Here is a 27,566-nt window from a genome sequence, read left to right as displayed (position 1 = left end):
CTCGGTGAGTCTAGTTAAAGCAGTGTTTCCCAACCTTTTTTGTGCCATGTTCCACCTTAACCTTTCTAAAATTTTTATGTCCCCCCTATGTAAAATACATAATTTTTAACATTAAAAAAATTGATTTGTTCACTTAATAAACATAAATGATAGGTTCTAGGAAGAAATCACTATGAAATTGTTAACAAAACACAGTAAGTAAAATTTCAAAACATATAATGAAAAACAGAAATTTAAATTCCAAATAATTTTAATACAGATTTTTCTATATTAATTTATTATTTTAATTTAGTATGATCCTTGTGCTTGACGCTTGCTGCACAGAGATTTTATATTAGGTTCCAATTTGGTTAGCTTTAGTCTCAAGTCTCCACGTTGTGTTATATCCAGCCAATTTCTTTTTTTTACCAGTAAATCATTTACAGCACTAAATTCACATTCAGCTAAAAATGCAAATGGAAACGGTAGCAATAGTTTTCTTGCACATTTGGTTGAATTTGGGTATTTGATTTCTGTTTCCTCACAAAGCCATGCCATCGCTCCTTTGATATTAAATAAAGCTTTAACTGACTCATCATTTTGCAATTCTGTGAGTTCTTCTTGATACTGCATACTTGATATATCAGACAAATCCACTAACATTGGCTGCATCATCCATGTTGGGAAATCAATTTGTTTTAAATCAGAAAATCTTTCTTTTAAATCAGCCGATAGAATATTCAAATGATTGACAATAACAAGTAAAGTGGTATCAGTTACTTCACATTTTTGGAGCCAATGAAACTGTTTAAAGTTTTTGTTGTTAATATGTTTCTGACATAACTCAATATTGGTAATGAAACCAAATATCTTTGCTTTTGCATCGACAAGAGTTTTATTTGTTCCTTGAAGTTGCTTATTTAATATATTTAGTGTTTCAAAGATATTGGCTAAATAACTCACAAATGCTTTACCATCTATTGTTAACCGATACTTCATTTCAGGTTTGTCGCTTAAAAAATCACTAAGAGTATCAAACAGTTCCATAAATCTTTTCAAACAGTTTCCTTTAGATAGCCATCTTACTTCAGGATGAAGTAAAAGTCTCACATGGTCTTCATTTTGTTCTTCACAAAATAGTTTGAAAAGACGCTCACATTTGGCACTAGCTTGAATAGCATTAACACACTTTATTACTGTATGTAATACTTCATTCAGAACAGGCGAGATGTTTTTAGCTACCAAGTTTTCCCTATGAATAACACAATGCACAAGAATCATTTCTGGATTCGCATCTTTCATCAATTTTAAGCAGCCATTTTTCTTGCCCATCATATTGGGAGCACCATCTGCAGCACAAGATGTTCTATTTTTCATTGGTATATCATTGACATCTAAGTAGTTTTTTAGCTTATTATATATATCTTTGGAGGTAGTGGTGCTTTCTAATCTTTTACAGAACAACATTTCTTCAGCAAAATGTCCTTTATCAATAATCTTACGTAAGTTATCAACACTGCCTCACTGTCTCTCAAAGTTGATTCATCCATTTGCAAGGAGAATTTTCTTGTTTTCAGCTTTTCAATAAGTTGTTTTTCAATATCCTCACTCATTTCGTCTATTCTTCTGCTAACAGAATTGTCACTGAGTGGCATAGCTTTTACATCTTTGTCTTCTTTTTCAAGAACCGTTTTAAGAAATGCTGATATTGATGGTTTTATTAAATTCTCTCTATACTGTGATTTTCTCCAGTTTTAGCAATGAATAAAGAAATTTGATAACTAGCCTCAAGAACACGATTATTAGTTGAAGTATGAGCAGTAAATAGAGACTTTAATGTTCTTTTTTCAAAAATTTTCTTTAAAGTTTTAAAGTAACTCAAATCTGAATTAATATGAGCACTATGTTTCGCCTTCAAATGCGCCTCAAGATGACCTTGTTTCATTGATTCATTGGTCAAGCATTGCTGGCATAAAAGACAAAAAGGAATTCGCTCATGTGAACAGCGGGTATGAACCCAAATTTTAAATATTCCTCTGAATATTGATGAGTTTTTTTCTTGCTTGCACCACTCATTTTACTATGGGCTATAATAAAAATAAGATCAATTAAAAACTAATATTAAAATATGTGTTAAAATATATTCAATGTGACATAGAGTAAACGTATACTAAAAATTCATATTTATTTAAATGTATAAAACACATTTACTACACTACCACCGCAAATCAAAAGGTATCTATATTTTTTCCACTTGAAAAATTTTCTGGAAAGTTATGCTTCTAAAATTAAAATTGTCATGCATGCACTATTATAGCCCCAATAATATTTATAAAATATTAGTGCTTTCTAGCCCCGATGCAAGAAGTACTTAATAAAGAGTTTAATATTGATAAAAATAAAATCAAATACTTACCAATTATATCTATACAATATATATATGTATATTTATTAAATCAATGAGCTTTTACAACAGTTTTGACTGACACTTATTTCAAATTAACACCAACTGAATGATGTGAAACACTACAGAAGTTGCGATGGGCCAATTAGGTGAGAATAACTGCGTTGTTTAGCGAGTTTTTAAAATGTCCAGGGTTCCCCGCGGCAGACGGCACACTCCACGGTGAACCCAGGATGAAGTTTACTTGACGACGCCAATCACCCAGTTGATATTTTGGTCTCGTTAAACGAAATTATACTTAATAATTATTTACCGCAATTATTTAAGAATTGCATTTTTTGTTAAATCTGGCACCGATATCTAGCATTGCATTTGAATGGCCCGAGGCAAAAGAGTTAAAGTCCTGTGAGTCCATTTTCAAATTGCCCCCCTTAACTATTGAATTGCCCCCTGTGGGGCATGGGCCCCATGTTGGGAAACACTGAGTTAAAGGTTCATCAATCTTGTTTACCTTTTCAAAAAACCAGCTCCTAGTTTCATTTATCCTCTGTATTGTTTCTTTAGTCTCTATATCATTTATTTCTGCTCTGATTTTTATTATTTCCTTCCTTCTACTACATTTAGGCTTTACTTGCTGTTCTTTTTCTAGTTCTTTTAGATGCAGGGTTAAGTTGTTTATTTGAGCTTTTTCTAGCTTCTGAAAGTGTGCCTGTAGTGCTATGAACTTCCCTCTCATTACTGCTTTTGCTGTGTCCCATAAATTTTGAGTTGTTGTATACTCATTATCATTAGTTTCTAGGAATTTTTTTATTTCTTCTTTGATCTCATTCTTAATCCATTCATTATTTAACAACCTGCTATTTAGTTTCCATGTGTTGGAGAATTTTTGAGCTTTTCTGTTGTGGTTGATTACTAGTTTCATGCCATTATGATCAGAGAAAGTGTTTGATATGATTTCAATCTTCTTAAATTTGTTGAGACCACTTTTGTGCCCTAACATGTGGTCTATCCTAGAGAATGTACCATGAACACTTGAAAAGAATGTATATTCTGCTGTTTTAGGGTGAAAGGTTCTGTAGATATCTATTAAATCGAGTTGATCTAGTGTGTCCTTTAAGTCTGCTCTTTCTTTGTTAATTTTCTTTCTTGAGGATCTATCTAGTGATGTTAGTGGGGTATTAAAATCCCCTACTATTATAGTGTTGATGTTGATCTCGCTCTTTATATCCATCAAAGTCTGCTTTATATATTTAGGTGCTCCTATATTAGGTGTGTAGATATTTATAATAGTTATATCTTCCTGTTGGATTGCTCCCTTTATCATTATGTAGTGGCCTTCTTTATCTCTTACTATGTTCTTTGTTTTAAAGTCCATTTTGTCTGATATAAGTATTGCTACCCCAGCTTTTTTTTCATTTCCATTTGCATGAAATGTTTTTTTCCATCCTTTTACCTTCAACCTATGTGCATCTTTTGTTTTAAGGTGTGTCTCTTGTAGACAGCATATGTACGGGTCCTGTTTTCTTATCCATGCAGCTACCCTATGTCTTTTGATTGGATCATTTAATCCATTTACATTTAGGGTTATTATTGACACGTAATTGTTTATTGTCATTTTATTCTTTAAAGCTGTATTTCTCTTTTGCTATATTCTTTTCCCACTTTGGTCTGTTTACACCATGCTCCTTAACATGTCCTGCAGCATTGGTTTGGTTGTAATGAATTCCTTGAGTTGTTTTTTGTCTGGGAAGCTTTTTATTTCTCCTTCAATTTTAAATGATAGCCTTGCTGGATAAAGTAGTCTTGGTTGTAGGTTCTTGTTCTGCATTATTTGAATATTTCTTACCATTCCCTCCTGGCCTCCAGTGTTTCTGTTGAGAAGTTGGATGTCATCCTTATGGGGGCTCCTTTGTAGGTGATAACTTTTTTTTCTCTTGCAGCTTTTAATATTTTCTCTTTATCGCTTAGCTTTGGTATTTTAATTATGATGTGTCTTGGTGTAGGTTTCTTTGGGTTTCTCTTTAATGGAGTCCTCTGTGCTTCTTGGACTTGTGAGAGTTTCTCTTGCATTAATTTAGGGAAGTTTTCAGCTATGATATGATTGAACAAAGTCTCTATCCCTTATTCTTTTTCTTCTTCTTCAGGAACTCCTATGATGCAGATGTTATTTCTTTTCATGTTGTCACAGAGCTCTCTAAGAGTTTCCTCTGACTTTTTGAGTCTCTTTTCTCTTTTATTCTCTGCTTTCATGCCTTCATTCCAGTTGTCCTCCAATTCACTGATTCGATCCTCAGCTGTATCCATCCTGTTTTTAATTCCTTCCATTGTGGTCTTCATTTCTGATATTGTATTTGTCATCTCCGACTGATTCTTTTTTAATATTTCAATATCCTTTTTTATACTTGCTATTTCTTTATTTAGGTGTTTGTGATGACCATCCATTGTTGTTCTAAGTTCCCTAAGCATCCTTACAATCATTATTTTGAACTCTGCATCCGGAAGTTTGATTATTTCCCTATCAGTCAGTTCATCTCCTGAAGGTCTCTCTTGTGGTTTCATTTGGATTGTACTTCTTTGTTTTCTCATTATGCCTGGGAATCTGGGTGTTTTCTTTGTAGAGCTGGTTGAGTCTAGGCTTGGTGTTGTCTGTTTCTAGTTTTTACTTGTGTTGTTTCTAAGTCTTCTTGGGTTGGCTTCAGCTATTATTTGTAATCCACTTTAGGATTTGGGCTGCTTTGAAGTCTTGATTGTCTTGTTTGCTGTTCTCAGCAGGGGGCTTATTTGAAACTGTATCCAGGAATGCAGTGGGTGTGACTTGAGGCTTTGAAATCCTCTTTTGCCAGTTAATCCCTCTGGGGGTGGGTTGCTTTCTCAGCTTCAGTAGGGGGAGGTGTATCTCAGATCTCCAGGGAGACCTGAGTTACTTCCCCTCCTCCCCACTTCTTGTTTTCAGCTGTGTCTTGTTACGCTGATTGGAGCTGGAGAGATGTCTGTATCTCTGTGACCTGGAAGTACTTTTGTATTTTGCTTTGTGGAAGGATCGACCCCTCCCCCAGTTATGGTCACCTCCAGCACTGAATGAGTCAGCTTTTTATGTCACCACCTATATTCCTCTCCCCCTCACCATCCGTCTCTCTCTTTCTCCTTTCTTTTTGGAAGACAAGCGGGCCCTTTCAACACTCCTTGTTTCCTGGTCACCAGGTAAGTGGCTGTGAGCAATATTTACTGCTCTTTATCCTTGGAATTGAGAGCTCAGCCTCCCCCCCTCCCCCCCCCCCGTTCCAGCAAGCAGGGGAGATTCAGGCGCTCCCTACCAGGTTTATTGTGGCTTCTTCTTTGCTCCTTGATTTTTGAAAGCTGTTCTTGTAGTCCAGATTTGGTTTTTCACGCTGATTGTTCATAAATTAGTTTATAATCCAATTCGGTGGTGTAGCTGGGAGTCTGTGCATCTGCCTACTCTGCTGCCATCTTCAGGTCTCCCCCTGACCTCCTTTTCCTGCAGATTTTCTGTGTGCCCACAGAGAGCAGCAGCTCACCTGCATCTCTGTCCTTCCGCTTGTGCAGGAAGAGCATAGCCCACCAGCAGCCCCACTTGTAGGCTTGCTCAGGAAAGCCCAGCTCCCCTTACCCTCAGAGAATCAGTATCTTCCTAGGAGAGGCTCAAACCTCCTGCTCTCTGCCTCTCCAGAGGAACCAATCACCTTGCCTCTCTCCCCTGCAGCTTGCTTACAAAAGTCCTGGGACCCCACTTATCCCCAGAAGAGCAGCAGTTCGTCCCTGTACTCCAGAAGTACAACTTGCACCCCAAAGGCCCTGGCTGCCTTCATAAGAGCAGCATACTCCTATACCCCAGTGTGAAAAGCCCATCCCACAGCTTACAACCAGAGAAAAGCCCTGTCTCTCACCCCTGCTGGGAACGCCCCACCCTGAGAATGGGCAGCATGCCTCACGTCTTCCTCTTGCAATTGATTAAGGCCCCCAGGTGCCAGGACCCTTGCTGTGGTGCCCAAGCACAGGTCTCTATCAGTGCTTCAGAGGGCCCTGATGGTGCTCTTTCAGAGTCACCTTACAGACAGAGAAAGTGAGGTGCAAGCAGCTGGATGGTGGCCAAGAGGAGATCAGGAGCCTGGCTCTTGAGTGAGACTCAGATTTCTGCCTGGAAGTCTGACTGCCCTCCCACTTCCTTAGCCTCCTTGGTGGAGGTCCCGCCCATACCCCTACCTGCACACCAGCAGACACCAGTTGTAGAAGACAGGCAGGGCAATGACTGTCAGCCAGCGGTAGTACACGTTGCTGGAGGGGTCCACCACAATGGTGTCCTTCTTTCTGGAAACACAGACACCCACACAGTGCAGTGTGTTGGTTAACCACAACTTTGGAGGGTCTTAGAGACCTAGCCTAGCTTAAGAAGTCTAGGGCAGTGGTGAGCGGAAGCTCAAGGGAGGGCTGTTGCAGACAGTATCCTGTCAGTCTCAGGGGTCTCAGGGGTCACATGGCCCCTGCAAGGGAAGAAGGCTGAGAGGCAGAGCAGACTCTGGAGTTTTCTCCCTCCCAGCTTAGTTCTCCAGGAAGCCAAGTTGACAAAAAAATCATGGTGATGACATTCCCACGTGCCCCATGGCATCCTCCACGCCTTCAGGATGCTGGGAATAAAAATGCAGCATCATGACATCACTGAGGGCTGTGGATGGAGTCTCAGAACCATTGGGAACTTTGTGGAAATCCCCAGGTTCCCCTGACCCCCACAATCCCCCACAGCTGGAGCCTGCCAATGTGCATGCATGTACTGCTCAGTGGGTCTGGGCAGCCCTTCTCAGGACAGAGTTTGAGAGCCTGGGCCTTCTTTCTCACATCATTTACACAGATATTCTAATAGCTCATTTCCAGGCACCTGGATCCTGCCTGTCCATCACCTAGGTAATGTGGCTTTGCCCTGTAGGTAAAAATGAGAATACTGAGAAGAGAAGTGGTTAAGGGTGTTTCTGGCTTCATTTTCAGGACTTTCTGAGGATTAGCGTTAACAGGTAGTGCTAAAGATTCTTTTTCTTTGGGTCCATGTGTCTTCTCCCCCAGCCCATATGCTGGCCAGGTCTGCAGAGCGGCCCTTATGCCCTGGAAGAGACCCAGGGACCTTCCTGCCCTTACCTGAATTCAGCAAGTGCAAAATTACCTGCTCACCAATAGGATTCAGATTGTTCCCAATACTTATCACCATTGGGTATAGATTAAGATGTGTGACTATAGTATTCTCAAGTGCCCAAGAGAAGGCCTCAGCTTACCTGGGCTGTGTAAACAGCATTTGAGTGGCCAAATAGAATGCCTGGGGATGGTGGTTTGCATGGGTTCATGGAGACAGCCCCTAATTGCTCTCCTGAGGCTGCAGACCACCATTTCTGCCAGTAGACCCTCTTTGAAGTTCCACAGCTGCACCAGACTCTCCCTGTAGGACGAGACCCTCAGAGGATCTCATAAGCCTGACCCTTGCCTGGGACCAGCTCCTCTTCCACAGTCCTCACCAGCCTTCTCTCCAGGGCTACCCTGAAGCCTGACAGCCTCACACTTAGTCCCAGGTCCTGGGGCCCTGGGTGGGGTCAGGCTCCATGTGATCACTGAACCCCTCTTTGGAAGCACTTTTCTAAGTACTTACTCCTCTTGTTTTAGGCAGTTTTCCTTTCTCTCTTCTTCCTTTTTCTCTTTCTCCTCCTTTCTTGCCTTGTCACTGGGTAATACAGGGTGACATTAAGCAATTTTCATATACCACAGACACTATGACATGGAGGGGGTAAGCTGGAGTGATGTGGAGGAGAGGGCATGGGATAGGAAGTGGGTATTCTAGCACCCTGGGGTGAAAGGAGGTTACTGATTTCATAATAAACAATAATAAATATTATTATTGTTATTTCTGAAATGTAAGGTAAGCCAGCCAGTGAAACTCATATCGTGTACACTAACATGTACACAGTGGTTCAGCCTAGTGTGGTGCAATTTTTGACCCATTTTCACGAGCCCCTGGGAGGTCACAAACAGCTGAGACTGGAGGCACTTTGAGGTAATAGGAAATAAACCCAAATCCACACTTTTAGGCAGAAGCAGATTAAGGTTAGTTGAGGCCCTGGGTGCAGAAGAAAATATTGGGCCCCTTAAAAAAAAGAGAGAGACAAGGAAAATTAAAAAACATGTTAACCATAGTTTTAAATAAATAAAAATATTATATACTATTAATGTTAAAATTGCACAAGTGAACCCAAACTTGGTGTCATTAGAAAAAAATATAAAGTTGGGGTTTTGCAAGGCCCTGCAGAAGTTGGGGCCCAGGACACGCGCCTGGTGCGCCCGCCGTTAAATCCACCTTTGCTTTTAGGGTAAAAAGTCACTGAGACTCTTGGAAAGTGATAAAGTGCTTTCTTAGGAAGGAAAGAGTGTGGCATGTTTGTTTTTCTCAAAACCTGTCTTTTCATCAAATGAAACACTGGCCACGACGAGAAAGGGGGCCAGGAAGGAGGCAAGCTCCATACAGGTGAGAGCAAGGGCCTGTGAGTGCAGCAGTCTCCTCAGCACATGGCTTTACTTTGCTTCCTCTTCTTTATTGGCTGTCTTTTCAGGACTAGGCAGGGTCATGAAGGTTATTTGTTAATAGTTACAACAGTTCTGCAAGGCAGGCATTACCGCCCATTGTACAGCCAAGGAAACCAAGGCAGAAGGTAGGGGGCATAAGCAACCCCCCACCCCAAGACACTGAATAAGAAATAAATGTCTGCTAATTACACATACATTGAAAAAGATCAATGCAGTGTATACAACATTTCCTAAGGAAATAACCAAAGCTGTGTGAAAACATGCATATAAAAGAATACTTGCTATTATTATGGATAATAGGCAAAATATGTAAGCAAACTAATCATGCGACAGTAGGAGCAGCATCATCAACAGTGATTCTATGGGGTCTCTACAAATATCGTTGAAGAATATTCAGGACATGGGAAAATGGTCCTGATGTTTAGCTAAGTTGCAAAGCAGACTACACAAGAGTTTTTATAATAATAGATGTATTCTTTTTGCAGTGCTGCCAGAACACATTATCACAAACTTAATGGCTTTAAACAACCCAAAGTTATCTTGCAGATCTGTGGGTCCGAGTGTGGTTTGGGTCTCACCAGGCTAAAATCAAAGTAGCACAGGGCTGTGGCCCCTTCTGAAGATTCCAGGGGAGAGTCTGTTTCTTACTCATTTGGACTGTTGGCAGAATTCAGTTCCTTGTAGTTACAGAATCAGCGTCCTCATTTTGTTGCTGCCTGTAGGCTGAGGGCATTCCCAGCTTACAGAGGCTGCTGCATCCTTGGTTTGTGCTACTCTTCTCCCATCTTCAAAGCCAGAAATAGCTGATTGGATTCTTTTCTAGATGCTGTCTCCCTGGTTCTCTGCAACTAGGAAAGATTCTCTACTTTGAAGAATGCATGTGATTAGTGGGGTCCCACCCTGATAATCCAGGATCAAGATCATCTGCTATCTTAATGTCCTTAAATCTAATCACATCTGCAAAGTTCCTTTTGCCATGTAAAATAATACAGGGGGTCCTCGGGTTATGACAGTCTTGACATACGACATTTCAATTTTACAATGCTCACTCCCATAAAAAGTTAAACAAGTTGAGATGTAAGTCATTTTTTCTGTTACTACAGTACAATGCACAGTACAGTATGTGCTTCCTTTTTTCTGTGGCTTAGTTGTGTCTTTATGTTCTAGATTATGATTTTAATACTGTGTTATGATAGGTAAGTGACTTAGGCTAGGGTGTGTTTCGATTTACATTAAAACTTGGGTTACTCTGAGACAAGATGGCGCTGGAGTAGGCGGACGTACCAACATCTACCTCCCAGAACCAAAGTGGATTACAAACTAATTTTAAGAAATATCATCTGGAAAAACCAACTTTGGACTAAACTAAGAGGACTCTTCAACCAAGGAACACTGAAGAAGCCACACCGAGACTGGTAGGAAAAGTGGAAACGCGGAGAGGGCTGCCCAGCTCCCCGGAGCGAAAGGCAGCAGGGAGAAACTCGCATGGCAGGAAGTGAATTTAGCAGAGGGGGAAGGGTCCTGAGCCCCAGGAACAAAGTCTCAGCCTGCAGCCCCAGAGCCCAGAAGAGGCATAAGGACAGTATTTAGCTGGAAACAAGTCAGGATACTGTTTGTGAGAAAGAGTCTGACTTCTCAGACCCAGGATCCTTCTTAAAGGAACCGCGCAGAACATCTCTCTCACAACCACTCACCTGGGGCTCCTGGGGACGGGGAGAGAGGAGAGGACCAGAGTAACAGGAAGAGAGTGTAATCTAGGAGGCACAGGGAGAAACATTTTGGGAGATAGCTACCCTAACCCCAGGAACAAGTCACTCCCCAAAGCTGAAGTGAATATTTCCCCCGGAAACAGCAATACCAGCAAAGGGAAGCAGGAGAGCAGCCAAACAAGCTCCCCTGCAGCATTCAGAGCAGAGTCACATAGAAGGAGGGAGTTTTGGGGTCTACAGTAGTGAGTCTTAGGGTCTGAGCTGCAACGCCCCCACCCACACAGCTGAGGGCTCGCCAGAGGGCGGGCGGCAGCGGGAGACAAAAGCATGGTTCTGCGGGCAGAGGTGGAAGCCAGTGGGCCACCACTGGGCTCAGGTGTGAGCTCAATCTTGCCTGGCTGGGGAGAAGGGGGCATGCAAAAGTGGTCAAGCTCAGCTGCTGGCAGCCTGTAATCCAGCCTGTGGGAGAAGGGCAGGAACCTGGAAAGGGTGGAGACTAGCCCCTGAGCAAGGGAACAGGAGCACAGCCTTGCCCCGCCTGTGCAACCCTGGCTTGCAGTCTGACTTGGTAGCCGGCTCCTCCCACGGGGGTGGAGCCAAAAGCCTAGAAGACTTGGAGTTCCGCTACTGAGCTGAGCTTGGACATGCAGTCCTGCCTGGTGGTAGAGCCAAGGCTAGCAGCCGTTCCTTGAGTGGGCTCCTCTGCAAGGGCAGGGCGAAAGCCTGGAAACAGGCAGAGACCCGCAGCTGAGCAAAGGTGCTCACCAGTGCCCTCAGGACTGAGCATAACATCACACACAGGGGTGGGGCAAAGGCCAAGGCCACCAACGCTTGTGCACCCGAGCGCGTGATCACAGCCACTTCTGTGAAGAGAAAATGCGGAGGCAGAGAAATACAACACAAATAAACCAAGAGAAATCCCCAGAAAAGGACCTAGGTGAATCAGATATAATCAAATTACCAGATGCAGAGTTTAAAATAACGATTGTTAGGATGCTCAAAGATATTAGAATAACCATAGATGGCCATTACAAAAACCTAAATAAAGAGATAACAAATATAAAAAAGGACATTGAAATAATAAAAAAGAATCAGTCAGAAATGACAAATACAATATCTGAAATAAAGAATACAATGGAAGGAATTAAAAGCAGGATGGATGAAGCAGAGAATTGAATCAGCGAGTTAGAGGACACGATAACTAAAGGCACAGAAGCAGAGCAGAAAAAAGAAAAGAGACTCAAAAAGTCTGAGGAAACTCTAAGAGAGCTCTGTGACAACATGAAGAGAAATAACATCCGCATCATAGGGGTTCCTGAAGAAGAAGAGAAAGAACAAGGGATAGAGACTTTGTTCAAACGTATCATAGCGAAAAACTTCCCCCAATTAAGGCAGGAAAACATTTCACATGTTCAGGAAGCACAGAGAACTCCATTAAGGAGAAACCCAAAGAAACCAACACCAAGACACATCATAATTAAAATACCAAAGCTAAATGATAAAGAGAAAATATTAAAAGCTGCTAGAGAAAAAAAGACTATCACCTACAAAGGAGCCCCCATAAGGATGACATCCGACTTCTCAACAGAAATACTTGAGGCCAGAAGGGAATGGCAAGAAATATTCAAACTAATGCAGAACAAGAACCTACAACCAAGACTACTTTATCCAGAAAGGCTATCATTTAAAATTGAAGGAGAAATAAAAAGCTTTACAGACAAAAAAAAACTCAAGGAATTCACTGCAACCAAACCAAGGCTGCAAGAAATGCTAAGGGACCTGTTGTAAACAGATCAAAGGAAAAAAAGAATATAACAAAAAAGGAATACAGTTTTAAAGAAAAAAATGGCAATAAACAATTACATATCAGTAATAACCTTAAATGTTAATGGATTAAATGATCCGATAAAGAGACATAGGGTAGCTGCATGGATAAGAAAACAGGACCCATACAAAAGCTGTCTACAAGAGACACACCTTAAATCAAAAGATGCACACAGACTGAAGATAAAAGGATGGAAAAATTTTTTCACGCAAATGGAAATGAAAAAAAAGCTGAGGTAGCAATACTTATATCAGACAAAATAGACTTTAAAACAAAGACCATAGTTAGAGATAAAGAAGGTCATTACATAATGATAAAGGGAGCAATCCAAAAGGAAGATATAACCATTATAAATATCTACACACCTAATATAGGAGCACCTAAATATATAAAGCAGACTTTGATGGACTTAAAGGGTGAGATCAACAGCAATACTATAATAGTAGGGGATTTCAATACCCCATTACCATCATTAGATAGATCCTCAAGAAAGAAAATTAACAAAGAAACAGCAGACTTAAAGGACATATTAGATCAACTCGATTTAATAGATATCTTCAGAACCTTTCACCCTAAAACAGCAGAATATACATTCTTTTCAAGCGCTCATGGTACATTCTCTAGAATAGACCACATGTTAGGGCACAAAAGCGGTCTCAACAAATTTAAGAAGGTTGAAATCATATTGAGCACTTTCTCTGATCACAATGGCATTAAACTAGAAATCGACCACAATAAAAAATTGAAAAACATTCAAACACTAGGAATAGCATGTTATTAAATAATGAATGGGTTAACATTGAGATCAAAGAAAAATTTAAAAATTCCTAGAAACAAACGATAATGAGCATACATCAACTCAAAATTTATGGGACACGGCAAAAGCAGTCCTGAGAGGGAAGTTTATAGCATTACAGGCATACCTCAAGAAGCTAGAAAAAGCTCAAACAAACAACTTAACCCTACATCTAAAAGAACTAGAAAAGGAACAGCAAGTAAAGCCCAGAGCTAGTAGAAGGAAGGAAATAATAAAGATCAGAGCAGAAATAAATTACATAGAGGCTAAAGAAACAATACAGAGGATCAATGAAACCAGGAGCTGGTTCTTTGAAAAGGTAAACAAGATCGATGAACCTTTAACGAGACTCACCAAGAAAAAAAGAGAGAGGACTCAAATTAATAAAATTAGAAACGAGAGTGGAGAAATAACAACTGAAACAACAGAAATACAAAATATTGTAAGAAAATACTATGAAGAACTGTACACCAAAAAAACTAGACAATCTAGATGAAATGGAAAAATTCCTTGAATAATATAATCTTCCAAAAATCAATCTGGAAGAATCAGAAAACCTAAACAGACCGATTACACCAAATGAGATAGAAACATATATCAAAAAACTCCCAACAAAGAAAAGTCCTGGGCCTGATGGCTTCACAAGTGAATTCTACTGAATATTCAAAGAACTAACTCTTATCCTTCTCAAGCTATTTCAAAAAATTCAAGAGTAAGGAAGACTTCCAAACTCCTTTTATGAGGCAAGCATAATTCTGAATCCAAAACCAGGCAAAGACAACACAAAAAAAGAAAATTATAGGCCAATATTCCTGATGAATATAGATGCAAAAATCCTCAACAAAATATTAGCAAACTGGATCCAGCAATATATGAAAAAAAATCATACACCACAATCAAGTGGGATTTATTCTTGGGAGGCAAGGCTGGTACAATATTCGCAAATCAATCAATGTTATTCATCACATAAACAAAAAAAAAAAAAAAAGGAGAAAACCCACATGATATTTTCAATAGATGCAGAAAAGGCATTTGATAAAATCCAGCACCCATTCATGATCAAAACTCTCAGCAAAGTGGGAATACAGGGAACATACCTCAACATGATAAAGGCCATCTATGACAAACCCACAGCCAACATCGTACTCAATGGCAAAAATTAAAAGCAATCCCTTTAAGATCAGGAACAAGGCACCCTTTCACCACTCTTATTCAACATAGTTCTAGAAGTCTTAGCCACAGCAATCAGACAAGAAAAAGAAATAAAAGGCATCCAAATTGGAAAAGAAGAAGTAAAACTATCATTATTTGCAGATGATGTGATATTGTATATATAGAAAACCCTAAAGTCTCAGTAAAAAAACTATTAGACCTGATAAATGAATTTGGCAAGGTGGCAGGATATAAAATCAATACTAGAAATCAGAGGCATTTTTATACACTAATAATGAACTGTCAGAAAGAGAAATCAAGGAATCAATCCCCTTTACCATTGCAACCAAAAAAATAAAGTACCTAGGAATAAATCTAACCAAGGAGATTAAAGATTTGTACTCGGAAAATTATAAAACATTGATAAAAGAAATCAGGGAAGATACGAATAAGTGGAGGCATATACCATGCTCATGGTTAGGAAGAATAAACATCATTAAAATGTCTATATTACCCAAAGAAATTTATAAATTCAATGCAATACCGATTAAAATACCAATGACTTACTTCAAAGATGTAGAACACATATTCCAAAAATTTATATGGAACTAAAAGAGAACACAAATAGCCTCAGCAATCTTGAAAAGGAAGAATAAAGTGGGTGGTATCACACTTCCCAATATCAAGTTATATTATAAGGCCGTTGTACTCAAAACAGCATGGTACTGGCATAAGAACAGGCACATAGATCAATGGAACAGAACAGAGAACCCAGAAATAAACCCACAGCTCTATGGACAACTGATATTTGACAAAGGAGGTAAGGAAATACAATGGAGTAAAGACAGCCTCTTCAACAAATGGTGTTGGGAAAATTGGACAGCTACTTGCAAAAAAATGAAACTAGACCACCAACTTACACCCACAAAAATAAACTCAAAATGGATAAAAGACTTAAATGTAGGCCGTGAAACCATAAGCATCTTAGAAGAAAACATAGGCAGTAAGCTCTCCGACATCTGTCGCAGCGATATATTTGCTGATTTGTCTCCACAGGCAAGTGAAATAAAAGACAGGATAAACAAATGGGACTTTATCAAACTAAAAAGCTTCTGCACAGCTAAAGACAATAAGAACAGAATAAAAAGACAAACTACACAGTGGGAGAATATATTTGACATTGTGCCTGATAAGGGGTTAATAACCAAAATTTATAAAGAACTTGTAAAACTTAATACCAGGATGACAAACAATCCAATCCAAAAATGGGCAAAAGAAATGAATAGGCACTTCTCCAAAGAGGACACACAGATGGCCAATAGGCATATGAAAAAATGTTCAACATCATTAATGATTAGAGAAATGCAAATTAAAACCACAATGAGATATCACCTCACACCAGTCAGAATGGCGCTCATCGATAAAACAACACAGAATAAGTGTTGGCGAGGATGTGGAGAAAAGGGAACCCTCCTGCACTGCTGGTGGGAATGCAGACTGGTGCAGGCACTGTGGAAAACAGTATGGAGATTCCTCAAGAAATTAAAAATCGAACTGCCTTTTGATCCAGCTATACCACTGTTAGGAATATACCCCAAGAACACCATAGCACTGTTTCAAAAGAAGAAATGCACCCCCATGTTTATGGCAGCATTGTTCACAATAGCAAAGATCTGGAAACAGCCCAAGTGTCCATCAGAGGACAAGTGGATTAAAAAGCTTTCGTATATATATACAATGGAATACTACTCAGCCATAAGAAATGATGACATAGGATCTTTTACAACAACATGGATGGGCCTTGATAACATTATACGGAGTGAAAGTAGTAAATCAGAAAAAACTAAGAACTATATGATTCCATACATAGGTGGGACATAAAGATGAGACTCAGAGACATGGACAACAGTGTTGGGGTTACAGGGTGCGGGGAGGAGAGGAAGGGGGTTGGGGGAGGGGAGGGGTACAAAGATCATGGCTTTTCAGCATTTGCCATATTTCCCCTTTAATCTATAGACAGACAGCAAATATTTACTTATGGTATTTCCACTATAAAGACTGCTGTCTTAGGGACAAATGCTGATGAACTATTTCAGTAGTTCCTCCTTCTTCAAAGAGTTATATGTCAACACAGAGCTCCATGTTTCATAGGACATCCTCAAGCTCACTCCATGCTCCCTGGAGCTTTAGCACAAGGGAATACCTTCTTTTTGTTGTTGTTGTATTTTTTCTTTTATTTACTTATTTTTTGTATTTTTCTGAAGATGGAAATGGGGAGGCCGTCAGACAGACTCCCACATGCGCCTGACCGGAATCCACCTGGCATGCCTACCAGGGGGGAATGCTCTGCCCATCTGGGGTGTTGCTCTGTTGCAACCAGAGCCATTCTAGCACCTGAGGCAGAGGCAATGGGGTCATCCTTAGTGCCCGGGGTGGCTTTGCTCCGGTGGAGCCTTGGCTGCAGGAGGGGAAGAGAGAGACAGAGAGGAAGGAGAGGGGGAGGTGTGGAGAAGTAGAGGGGCACTTCTTCTGTGTGCTCTGACTGGGAATTGAACCCAGGAATCCTGCACACCAGGCCAATGCTCTACCACTGAGCCAACCGGCCAGGGCCTAGGAATGCCCTTGTTGATCAAGCTACCCAAAAGAAAATTATATGGAGCAACCATGACAGACCGAGCAAGTCAGTCTCTAACTATTCATCACAAGAACACTGCAGCCTGGTGTAAAAAGTTTCAACTTTCTCGGGAAGCAGCACGGCAGATTGGGAAATCCTGTCCAAGGGGTCCTATACTACAATCTGCCCCTTCATTTGGAGTTAACCCTCAAGGACCCCTACCAGGACAACTTTGGCAGATGGATGTTACTCATATACCTTCATTCGGCAAACAGTCATATGTCCACATTACAGTGGATACATATTCCGGATCTATAGTAACCTCGGTCAGAACAGGAGAGGCTGCTAAGCATGCTATAGCTCATTGTCTGTATGCATTGTTCTATTATTGGATTTCCTAAACTGGCTAAACTGAAAATGCTCCTGCATATGGAGCAAAAGCATTTCCTGTATTTTGTCATGCTTACAATCTTTAAAGTTAAGGTATTATTAAAGTGTACTCAGCAAACATTTTAAGGTCAATTAAAAAAAAATTTAAGAGGGGGTAGTCATATCCTGGAACTCCTACGGGTCTACCATATCATGTTTTTTACTTAAAAAAATTTTTTACATTTCTTTGGAATGCTGATGAACAGGAGACACCAAATCTTTTTTGCCTGCAAACTACTACCTTCTTTATTAGATCCAGCTAATAACACTGTTTTGACTTTTTCCAAATAGCTCCAGATAAATGGAAAAGATTTATATAGGTGGATGGGGATCCTCAAACCCCTCAGCGAGATCTTCTGAGCATGGCTTTTAAGATACCTTGAGGCAGAAAAAGCCCAATAGAGATCAGGGGAACTACCAGCTTTTAGGATACACCCTTAAAGGCTCCAACCCCGCAAAGGGGTCTCATAGGATGCCATCTGGGCCCTGCTTCAATAGTGGAAATGAAGGTCATTGAGCTAAAGCCTGCCAGACTTACATGCCTCTGCTGTGAGGAAACAGGGACACTGGAAGGTAGGCTTCCCCCTGCCTCTTCTAAGGGAGGGTTCAGTCTCTTCCAGCCCTGCTCCAGCCACCTATGACCTAACCTTGCCCAGAATGCTGGGGTTTGCCACTGAGGGCTGAAGGTGACCAGGGCCGTCAGCCCCATCTACGACACTGTGGATGAGCCTAGGGTATTTCTTCCAAGTAGCAGGTAAACTGATCTCATTTGCACAAGGGCCACTTAACTATGTCTTGCCTGAATAGTCAGGTTTTTTATTCTTCCCTCGAAGATCTCTGTTGTGGGTGTTGATAGTCCTATTTTCTGCTGCTTTGCTTAATATATAGGGTTTTCTTTATCCCTCCTACCTCAATGCCCCACTCATATTTCAGGCTGGGTCCTACTCCTAATTTAGAGCTCTCTTTCCCCCTTTTGCCAAATTCTATTATAAATCTACCTTGGCCATCCAGCTTAGTGTACCCCAAGGTTCTCTTTACCATGCCACAGCCGCAGAGCTCCAGGGAAAAGCAACCTGGTCTCATCTCTCCAGGCAGAGAAGAACAGAAGCTCCATATCCATGCATGCTGCAGATGGCTTTTCCAGTCTACCTGAACCATTACCAGCTAGAAGCAGCAGTCATTGGGACTTGAACGTGAGCTGCAAAGTGTGGAGTTGTGACAACAATTCCAGTGCCATGCGGACTTTTCCTGGATGTGGACTTTTCCTGGACTCCTGCTTCCTGTGACAGCTCCTAACAGACTGAACTGTGGTTGGGTTGCATTTTTCAGGGATTTGGCATGGTGATGGGGCCAACTTGGACTTGGTGAACATATTAAGGACACTACTTTTTTATGGATTCTTGCTGTATTGGCCAAGAGTTTGCTTAAAGGCTTTTAATCACTGTAAAAAAAATAAAAGACTGGATAAAGAAGATGGGACACATATACAGCATGGTATACTATTCAGCTAGAAGAAATGATGACATCAGAGCACTTACAGCAGAATGGTGGAATCTTGATAACATTATGTGGAGTGAAATAAGTGAATCAGAAAAAAACAAGAACTGCAGGATTCCATACATTGGTGGGACATAAAAGTGAGACTAAGAGACCTGGACAGGAGTGTGGTGGTTACGGGGGGTGGGGGGAGGGAAGGAGGGAGAGGGGGAGGGGGGAGGGGGATGGGTACAAAGAAAACTGGATAGAGGGTGACGGAGGACGATCTCTCTTTGGGTGATGGGTATGCAACAGAACTAAATGACAAGATAACCTGGAAATGTTTTCTTTGAATATATGTACCCTGATTTATTGATGTCACCCCATTAAAATAAAAATTTATTAAAAAAAAATCTTGGGTTACATCACTGTCATAGGAACAGAACTGTGTCATAATCCAAGGATCCCCTGTATAGTCACAGGATGAAGGGATTAGGGCCTGGGCATCATGGAGAACCATTGTTCTACCTACCACTACCTTTATGGGATCCTTTGCTCTCTGGGATAGGCTCAGATTTTAGGTATCTCTTCAGGATGCCATCAAAGTGATCCTACAGGGATCTCTCAAGAGCCTTGCTATGCCCTGAGAACTCCTCCTTCATGACAAACTTCTCTCATTTTACAGTTCTGATAGTGACAACAGACAGCTCTTCAGCAGTGCTTTGCAAACCAAAAACAGAAAGTTCATGGCTAAAGATTTTTGTGGCTAGCTACAGCAAAGTTGAGTTTGTGTACAGCATCCATCCACGAATTTCTTTGCACCATCATCACCCTATTTTTCCAGTATCAGAAACTTTAGCATTTTTTTCATAGTCGACATCAGAAGAAGCCATAACTAAAGTCCTTGCTCTACATCAAGTCTGTGAGGGAAGATACCAAAAGTATTTTTCCGGAAAAAATTTTAAGTCTTGCCCCTGGACACTTTCTGTTTGGTATATGTCACAGTTTTGTCCTCAAACTTGTTTATCAGATGTGAAGGATGGAATAAGATGATACCCTCTCCATTGTCATCAGACTTGTTCACCAGAAACTCAGCATCGTTGCATGTAGCACTTCAGCCCGCCGGGAACTACAGTGTCACATGGAAAAATCCTACTCAAGACACAAACTGATGTCAAGAGGAAGAGGAGGAGGCCTGCCAAGGGAGGCAAAGAAGACTTCCTGAATTTCCCTCTCCCTTAGCTTTTATTGATCAGAAGCAGAACAGAGTAACAGGATTACAAGGGAGGGAGGCCAGGTGATAAGGGGAAAGAATGACTAATGTCCATTTTGCTGATATGGAGAAAGGGCTAATTTGGTCAGTATATTCTTTTTCTTTTGTTAATTAACAAGCACAAAAGAAGAGGCAGTCTAGAACCTCTAGGCTAATTTTCGTAAGCAGTTCACATGCATTCCTTTGTGTCTGCACAAAGGTCACTCACTCACACAGCTTCTTAGTGTTTTCATCCAAGAGACATTCACTCAGGGCTTTTAACTAAAGTTCCCCAATCTCAGTCATGGAGGGTTCAGGTTAGAGGGGTGATTGCCTACAGTTTCGTGCCAATCAGTAGTTACCCCTCAAGATGCCGGCTGCTTTTAGAAACTCAAAGTGAGCTTCACTGAATAAATCCTTGAGAAAGTCCACCACAGAAACATCTTTGCCATTAATGAACTTCTCAAATTCTTCCTCAGCCCTGAGGGGAACTGAAGCTGTCTCTGTCTGCTCTTTTGGATGGTTGACAATCCCATCAGCAGTCCTGGGCCCATTGCCAGGACTGGATAGCCCCAGACTTATTACAGGTGTTTGTGATGGCAGTACAATCATCCTTTACTAATGCAACAATTCCTTGTCATTTGGTAATTACACAGGTGCCTCTTACAGTGTCCGTCCACACCAGGGGACAAATAACTTGACAGAGCAAGAGGCATGCAGCGGTCTGGTGACTTTCAGCATGTTGGAGGCAGCTGCTAAGTGAACTGGGCAGCAGAAGCAGCACTGCCCCGGGAATTAGCGCTAGGGGGCAGCAGAAGCACAATAGAGGCCAGGGGAGGTGGGGCACTGGGAGTGTTCCTCTTGGTCGGACTGTGAAGGCCAGGTCAGCAACATGGCATCCTCCACTTGTGTTCACATGTCTGGCCCAGTCATACCTGCAACCTAAGGTCCAAATCCCCAAGCCTGGTTCCAACTACAGTCTGAAATTATTCTGCTTAATGTACAAGTCCATATTTATTGGGCACTTGCTATGTACCAGGCACTGTTCTAAGCACTTTACATATATTAACACATTTCCTCTTCAGACAAATCTGTAAGTAAGACACTATTATAATACTTATTTTATAAGTCAGGAACCTAATGCACAGAGAGGTCAGGTAGCTTACCCAAGGTCACACAGCTCTTAGGTGGCTGAGTTGGGATACGAATGCTCTTAACAGTATATATATTAATTATATTCTATCTATATATCATCTATATATTTATCCATTAATTCATTTGATTTTTTTATACCTAGGAAAAACTGTGAGGAATCTTTGCCAACATGTTAAGGTAAGGGTTTTTTACTGATCATGGAATTTCACTATTAACATGCAGTCTGCTTTTCTATGGGTGTATGCTCATATGTGCTTTTCTGTGTTTTGCAAGTTTTAGACAATGAATACACTGAATAAGAATAAAATGTGTTAAACTTGTTAAGTGAGAAGAGCAAAGAAAGTCACTCCTCTTCTGCCCTCTTGGATCTGCTGTGATACACCCCCTGAAAGACTTTTCTCCCACTGAAGTGTTTTCATTTTATTTTTTGCCTGTATTTTATTTACAATTCCTAATTAAATTTATTGAGGTGACACTGGTTAATAAGATTCTATAGGTTTCAGGTGTACAATTCTATAATACACTGAGGAAGGAGACATCCCTTCAAATAAGAGGCTTCAAGAATATTTTATAATTTAGGCTAAGTGTTCAGAGAGAGTTTGTAAATATAAATTTTTGTGTAATTTACAAAATCTCAAGATGGCTGATCATATTCCTTTTTAGGAATGGCTGTTATAATGTAAATAAAGAGGTTTTCACGTGATAAGGTGCCAAAGAACTATAAAACTTACTATTGGCAACACCATTTTAAAGAGGAAAAGTCAGGCTTCTTGCCCCCTCCTTTCTTTAGAGAATGGAGAGAGAAGAATGTGGGATCTTCCTGGCTTATAGGGACAAATGGGTCATCTAGTCATAGTTTAACTATAGTTCTCTGGCAGGACTGAGGCCACTACTTACTAGACAACAAAGAAGATAAAGGTTATCTGAGACCTTCCTTTCCCTTTCAATAAGAGACAATATTTACATACCTTACACTGATTTTAACTCTTCCTCCCTTCCTAGAATCCTGAGAGTAACATATACCTCTAGACCAAGGGTCCCCAAACTTTGTACACAGGGGGCCAGTTCACTGTCCCTCAGACCATTGGAGGGCTGGACTATAAAAAAAAACTATGAACAAATCCCTATGCACACTGCACATATCTTATTTTAAAGTAAAAAAACAAAACGGGAATAAATACAATATTTAAAATAAAGAACAAGTAAGTTTAAATCAACAAACTGACCAGTATTTCAATGGGAACTATGCTCTTCTCACTGACCACCAATGAAAGAGGTGCCCCTTCTGGAAGTGCATCGGGGGCCGGATAAACGGCCTCAGGGGGCCGCATGTGGCCCGTGGACCATAGTTTGGGGACCCCTGCTCTAGACAAAGGGATGGGAGGTAGACACTAAAAGATTTGTGAATGTCTTTGATATGTAAAATGACATCACTATTGTGTTACCTTGTAAGTTTTAATATGTAGAAATGTTTTTGAGACTTGTTTGGAGGTTCTAGCAGGGGAGCGCAGCTACTCATATACCCTTGACCGAATAACGGTCCTCTCCTCTAGCGAGGAAGGTCGTCCTCTTTGACTGAGAGCGCAGCTCCGGGAGGCATGCACATGGAGCAGTGAGGGAGGAAGGGGACACCTGCCTTGCCAGCCAGATCAGATGAATCAACCCTGGCGATCAATGGGGTGACAGATGTCGCAGCCAGATCGCCCTCACATCCTATAGGAATGTTTTTATAGATCCTATAGACAAATGTCATAAGCTTGTTAATGATTGATTATTGTGTCATGCTCCCCCTCCTTTTCCCCCAAACTATACATGGTCAGGTCTATATAACTAGCTTCAGGGCTATTTTGGACACACATGATTTGGGTTAGCTATACCCCGTGTAAGTCATATGCAGCTGGCTTATTAATAAATCTCCTCTTAAAAATTCTTCTTTGGTGTCTCTACATAACTGGCGGAATTAAGGTATGCTACTTTACAATATTCATACTTAGAAGGTTTTAATAGAAGGAGGAAGGAGGCTTGAACCCCCTCTCTTCTATACACCTGGGTGAAAGAAGGTAAACAGCCAGGAATATATAAGGGGGAAAGGAGATTTGAGTAGCCCTTTTCTCTTCTCCTTTCTTTCTCCTTAATGAACGATTTACAAATGATTATCCTCCAGCATCCTGTAAGCCCCCTCTCATCCTGAAATTGTGTGATTGACGACAAAGGAATCACGAGACCCATAAATGTGAACTTAAGTTCTGTAAAGGGTATATGAGATGTAAGAAATCTAATTTCAGGGAGCACATGGTCTTTGGAGCTATAGCCTCTCGTGCTCCACTGGCTTAATAAATTCTTTTTCCTCTTATAAGTTATCTGAGTGTCAATCCTCTAAGGTTTTGCTCTCCTGCAACAACACCGTCTGTATACTGTATTGTGTGTTCAGCACCACAAGTCAAGTTTCCTTCCATTACAATTTACGACCCCCAATACCCTCTCCTATTTTGCCCTAACCCCCTTTACCTCTAGTGATTGTGATACTGTTGTTGTCTCTTAGCTTTTTTTCCCCTTAATCTATTCACCTTTTACATGCAGCCTTGTAATGCCCCTCCCCTCTGATAGCTGTCAGTCTGTTCTCTGTATCTGAGTCTGTTGCTGTTTTGTTTGTTAGCTTATTTTGTTCATTAGCTTCTACATGTCAGTGAAATCATATTGTATTTTCTTTCTCTGGCTGGTTTATTTCACTTAGCATAATAATCATCAGGTCCATCCATGCTGTTACAAAAGGTAAGATTTCTTTCTTTTATGGCCGAGTAGTATTTTATTATGTAAATTTACCATAGCTCTTTTATCCACTCAGCTACTGATAGACACTTGGGCTGCTTCCAAATCTTGGCTATTGTAAATAACGCTGCAATAAACATGGGGATGAATATAATCTTTTGAATTAGTGTTTCAGGTTTCTTCGGATATATTCCCAGAAGTGGAATCACTGAGTCAGAATGCAGCTCTGTTATTAATATTTTGAGGTAACTCCAATTGCTTTCCACAGTGGCTGCACCAATCTGCATTCCCACCAGCAGTGCATGAGGGTTCCCTTTTCTCCACCTCCTTGCCAGCACTTGTTCTTTGTTGATTTATTGATGATAGTCATTCTGACGGATGTCAGGTGATGTCTCATTGTGATTTTAATCTACATCTCTCTGATGATAGTGACATTGAGCATTTTTTCATATGTATTGGCCACCTGCATGTCCTCTTTGGAGAAGTGTCTATTTACCCATTTTTTAACTAGGTTGTTGGGGAGGGGCTTTTTTGTTTCTTTTGGTGTTGAGTTGTGTTGGTTCTTCATGAATTTTGGATATTAACTCCTTATCAGATGTATCATTAGCGAATATATTGTCTTTTCATTTTGTTGATGGTTTCCTTTGCCGTGAAAAATCTTTTTAGTTTGATGTAGTCTCATTTGTTTATTTTTCCTTGTTTCCCTGGTCCAAGGAGATATATCAGAAAAAATATATTGCTATGAGAAATGCTATGAAAACTGCTTATGTTTTCTTCAAGGAGTTTTATGGTTTTGAGTCCTACATTTATGTCTTTAATACATTTTAAGTTTATTCTTGTGTATGGTGTTAGAAGGTAGACGGCTTTTCTTTTTTTGTTGTTATGTATGTATCTGTTCAATTTTTGAAATGCCATTTGTTGAATAGACTATCTTTACCATATTGTAGGGTTTTGCATCCTTTGTCAAATATTAATTGACCAGCCTGATCAGGAGGTGGCTCAGTGGATAGAGCATCAAACTGGGATGCAGAGGATCCAGGTTCGAAACCCCAAGGTCACTGACTTGAGCATGGGCTCACCAGCTTGAGCACAGGATCATAGACATGACCTCATGGTCACTGGTTTGAGTCCAAGGCCACTGGTTTGAGCAAGGGGTCACTTGCTCTGCTGTAGCCCCACTCCCATCCCTGTAAAGGCACATATGAGAAAGCAATTGATAAACAAGGAACATGCTGCAACAAAGAATTAATGCTTCTCATTTCTCTCCCTTCCTGTCAGTCTGTCCTTATCTGTCCCTCTCTCTGTCTCTGTCACACACATATACAAAATAATTAATTGACCATAACAGCGTGGGTTTATTTCTGTGTTCTCTTTTCTGTTTCATTGATCTATATCTCTGTTTTTTATGTCAGTACCATGCTATTTTGACTACTAAGGCCTTGTATAGTTTGATATCAGGTAGCATGATTTCTTCAACTTTGTTCTTCTTTCTTCAGATTGCTGTGGCTATTCACAGTTTTTTGTGGTTCCATAAATTTTTGAAATATTTATTCTAGCTCTGTGAACTATGCCACTGGTATCTTGATAGAAATTACACTGAATCTATAAATATATTTTAGTAATACAGAGATTTTAATGTCAATGGTTTTTGTTTTTTTTTTAATTTTTATTTTAATGGGGGGACATCAGTAAATCAGGGTACATATATTCAAAGAAAACATGTCCAGCTTATCTTGTCACTCAATTCTGTTGCATACCCATCACCCAAAGTCAGATTGTCCTCCGTCACCTTCTATCTAGTTTTCTTTGTGCCCCACCCCCGCCCCCTCCCCCTCTCCCACTTTCCCTCCCCCCACCCCCCGTAACCACCACACTCTTGTCCATGTCTCTTAGTGTTGTTTTTATGTCCCACCAATGTATGAAATCCTGCAGTTCTTGTTTTTTTCTGATTCACCTATTTCACTCCGTATAATGTTATCAAGATCCCACCATTTTGTTGTAAGTGATTCGATGTCATCATTTCTTATGGCTGAATAGTAAACCATGGTGTATATGTGCCACATCTTCTTTATCCAGTCTTCTATATATATATATTTTTTACAGTGATTAAAGCCTTAAAGCAAACTCTTGGCCAATACAACAAGAATCCATAAAAGAGTAGTGTCCCTAATATGTTCAGCAAGTCCAAGTTGGCCCCAACACCATGCCAAATCCCTGAAAAATACAACCCAACCCCAGTTCAGTTCGTCAGGAGTTGTCACAAGGAGCAGGAGTCCAGGAAAAGTCCACATCCAGGAAAAGTTCGCATGGCACTGGAATTGTTGTCACAACTCCACACTTTGCAGCTCATGTACAAGTCCCAATGACCACTGCTTCTAGCTGGTAATGATTCAGGCAGACTGGAAAAGCCATCTGCAGCATGTGTGGAGATGGAGCCTCCGCTCTCCTCTGCCTGGAGAGATGAGACCAGGCCGCTCCTCCCTGGAGCTCTGCGACTGTGGCCTGGCAAAGAGAACCCTGGGATACACCAAGCTGGGCGGCAAAGGTAGATTCATAATAGAAGTGGGCAAAAGGGGGAAAGAGAGCTCTAAATTAGGAGTAGGACCCAGCCTGGAATATGAGTGGGGCATTGAGGTAGGAGGAATAAAGGAGACACTATATATTAAACAAAGCAGCAGAAAATAGGACTATCAACACCCACAACAGAGATCTATGAGGGAAGAATAAAAAACCTGACTATTCAGGCAAGACATAGTTAAGTGGTCCTTGTGCAAATGAGATCAGTTTACCTGCTACTTGGAAGAAATACCCTAGGCTCATCCACAGTGTCGTAGATGGGGCCAAGGGCCCTGGGCACCTTTAGCCTTCAGTGGCAAACCCCAGCATTCTGGGCAAGGTTAGGTCATAGGTGGCTGGAGCAGGGCTGGAAGAGACTGAACCCTCCCTTAGAAGAGCAAGGGGGAAGCCTACCTTCCAGTGTTCCTGTTTCCTCACAGCAGAGGCATGTAAGTCTGGCAGGCTTTAGCTCAATGACCTTCATTTCCACTATTGAAGCAGGACCCAGATGGCATCCTATGAGACCCCTTTGGGGTGTTGGAGCCTTTAAGGGCGTATCCTAAAAGCTGGTAGTTCCCCTGATCTCTATTGGGCTTTTTCTGCCTCTTGGTATCTTAAAGGCCATGCTCAAAAGATCTCGCTGAGGGGTTTGAGGATCCCCATCCGCCTATGTAAATCTTTTCCATATATCTGGAGCAGTCTCGGTATGGCTTCTTCAGTGTTCCTTGGTTGAAGAGTCCTCTTAGTTTAGTCCAAAGTTGGTTTTTCCACATGATAGTTCTTAAAATTAGTTTGTAATCCACTTTGGTTCTGGGAGGTGGATGTTGGTACGTCCTCCTACTCCAGCACCATCTTGTCTTTTTTTCAGATGTGG

At 40.9% G+C, this 27,566-nt stretch overlaps 1 protein-coding gene and 1 pseudogene across 1 annotated transcript in view; both read right to left on the bottom strand.

The window, feature by feature from the left end:
- The window catches only part of CNGA3 (cyclic nucleotide gated channel subunit alpha 3), a 68,087-nt gene that overhangs the window by 8,866 nt on the left and 31,655 nt on the right, over window positions 1–27,566 (bottom strand). Inside the window, exons 5-6 of the mRNA XM_066264846.1 lie at window positions 8,031–8,102; window positions 6,605–6,709 (exon numbers count right to left, since the gene is read on the bottom strand). Coding sequence (XP_066120943.1) covers window positions 6,605–6,709; window positions 8,031–8,102 — 177 coding nt within the window. The remainder of the gene's footprint in view (window positions 1–6,604; window positions 6,710–8,030; window positions 8,103–27,566) is intronic.
- LOC136328652 (protein disulfide-isomerase A3-like) lies at window positions 11,972–26,427 on the bottom strand (annotated as a pseudogene).

The sequence above is a fragment of the Saccopteryx bilineata genome, chromosome 3 (assembly GCF_036850765.1).
Source record: "Saccopteryx bilineata isolate mSacBil1 chromosome 3, mSacBil1_pri_phased_curated, whole genome shotgun sequence".
Lineage (NCBI taxonomy): Eukaryota > Metazoa > Chordata > Mammalia > Chiroptera > Emballonuridae > Saccopteryx > Saccopteryx bilineata.
The sequence above is the reverse complement of the archived record's forward strand: the minus strand, read 5'-3'. Positions and strand labels throughout refer to the sequence as shown.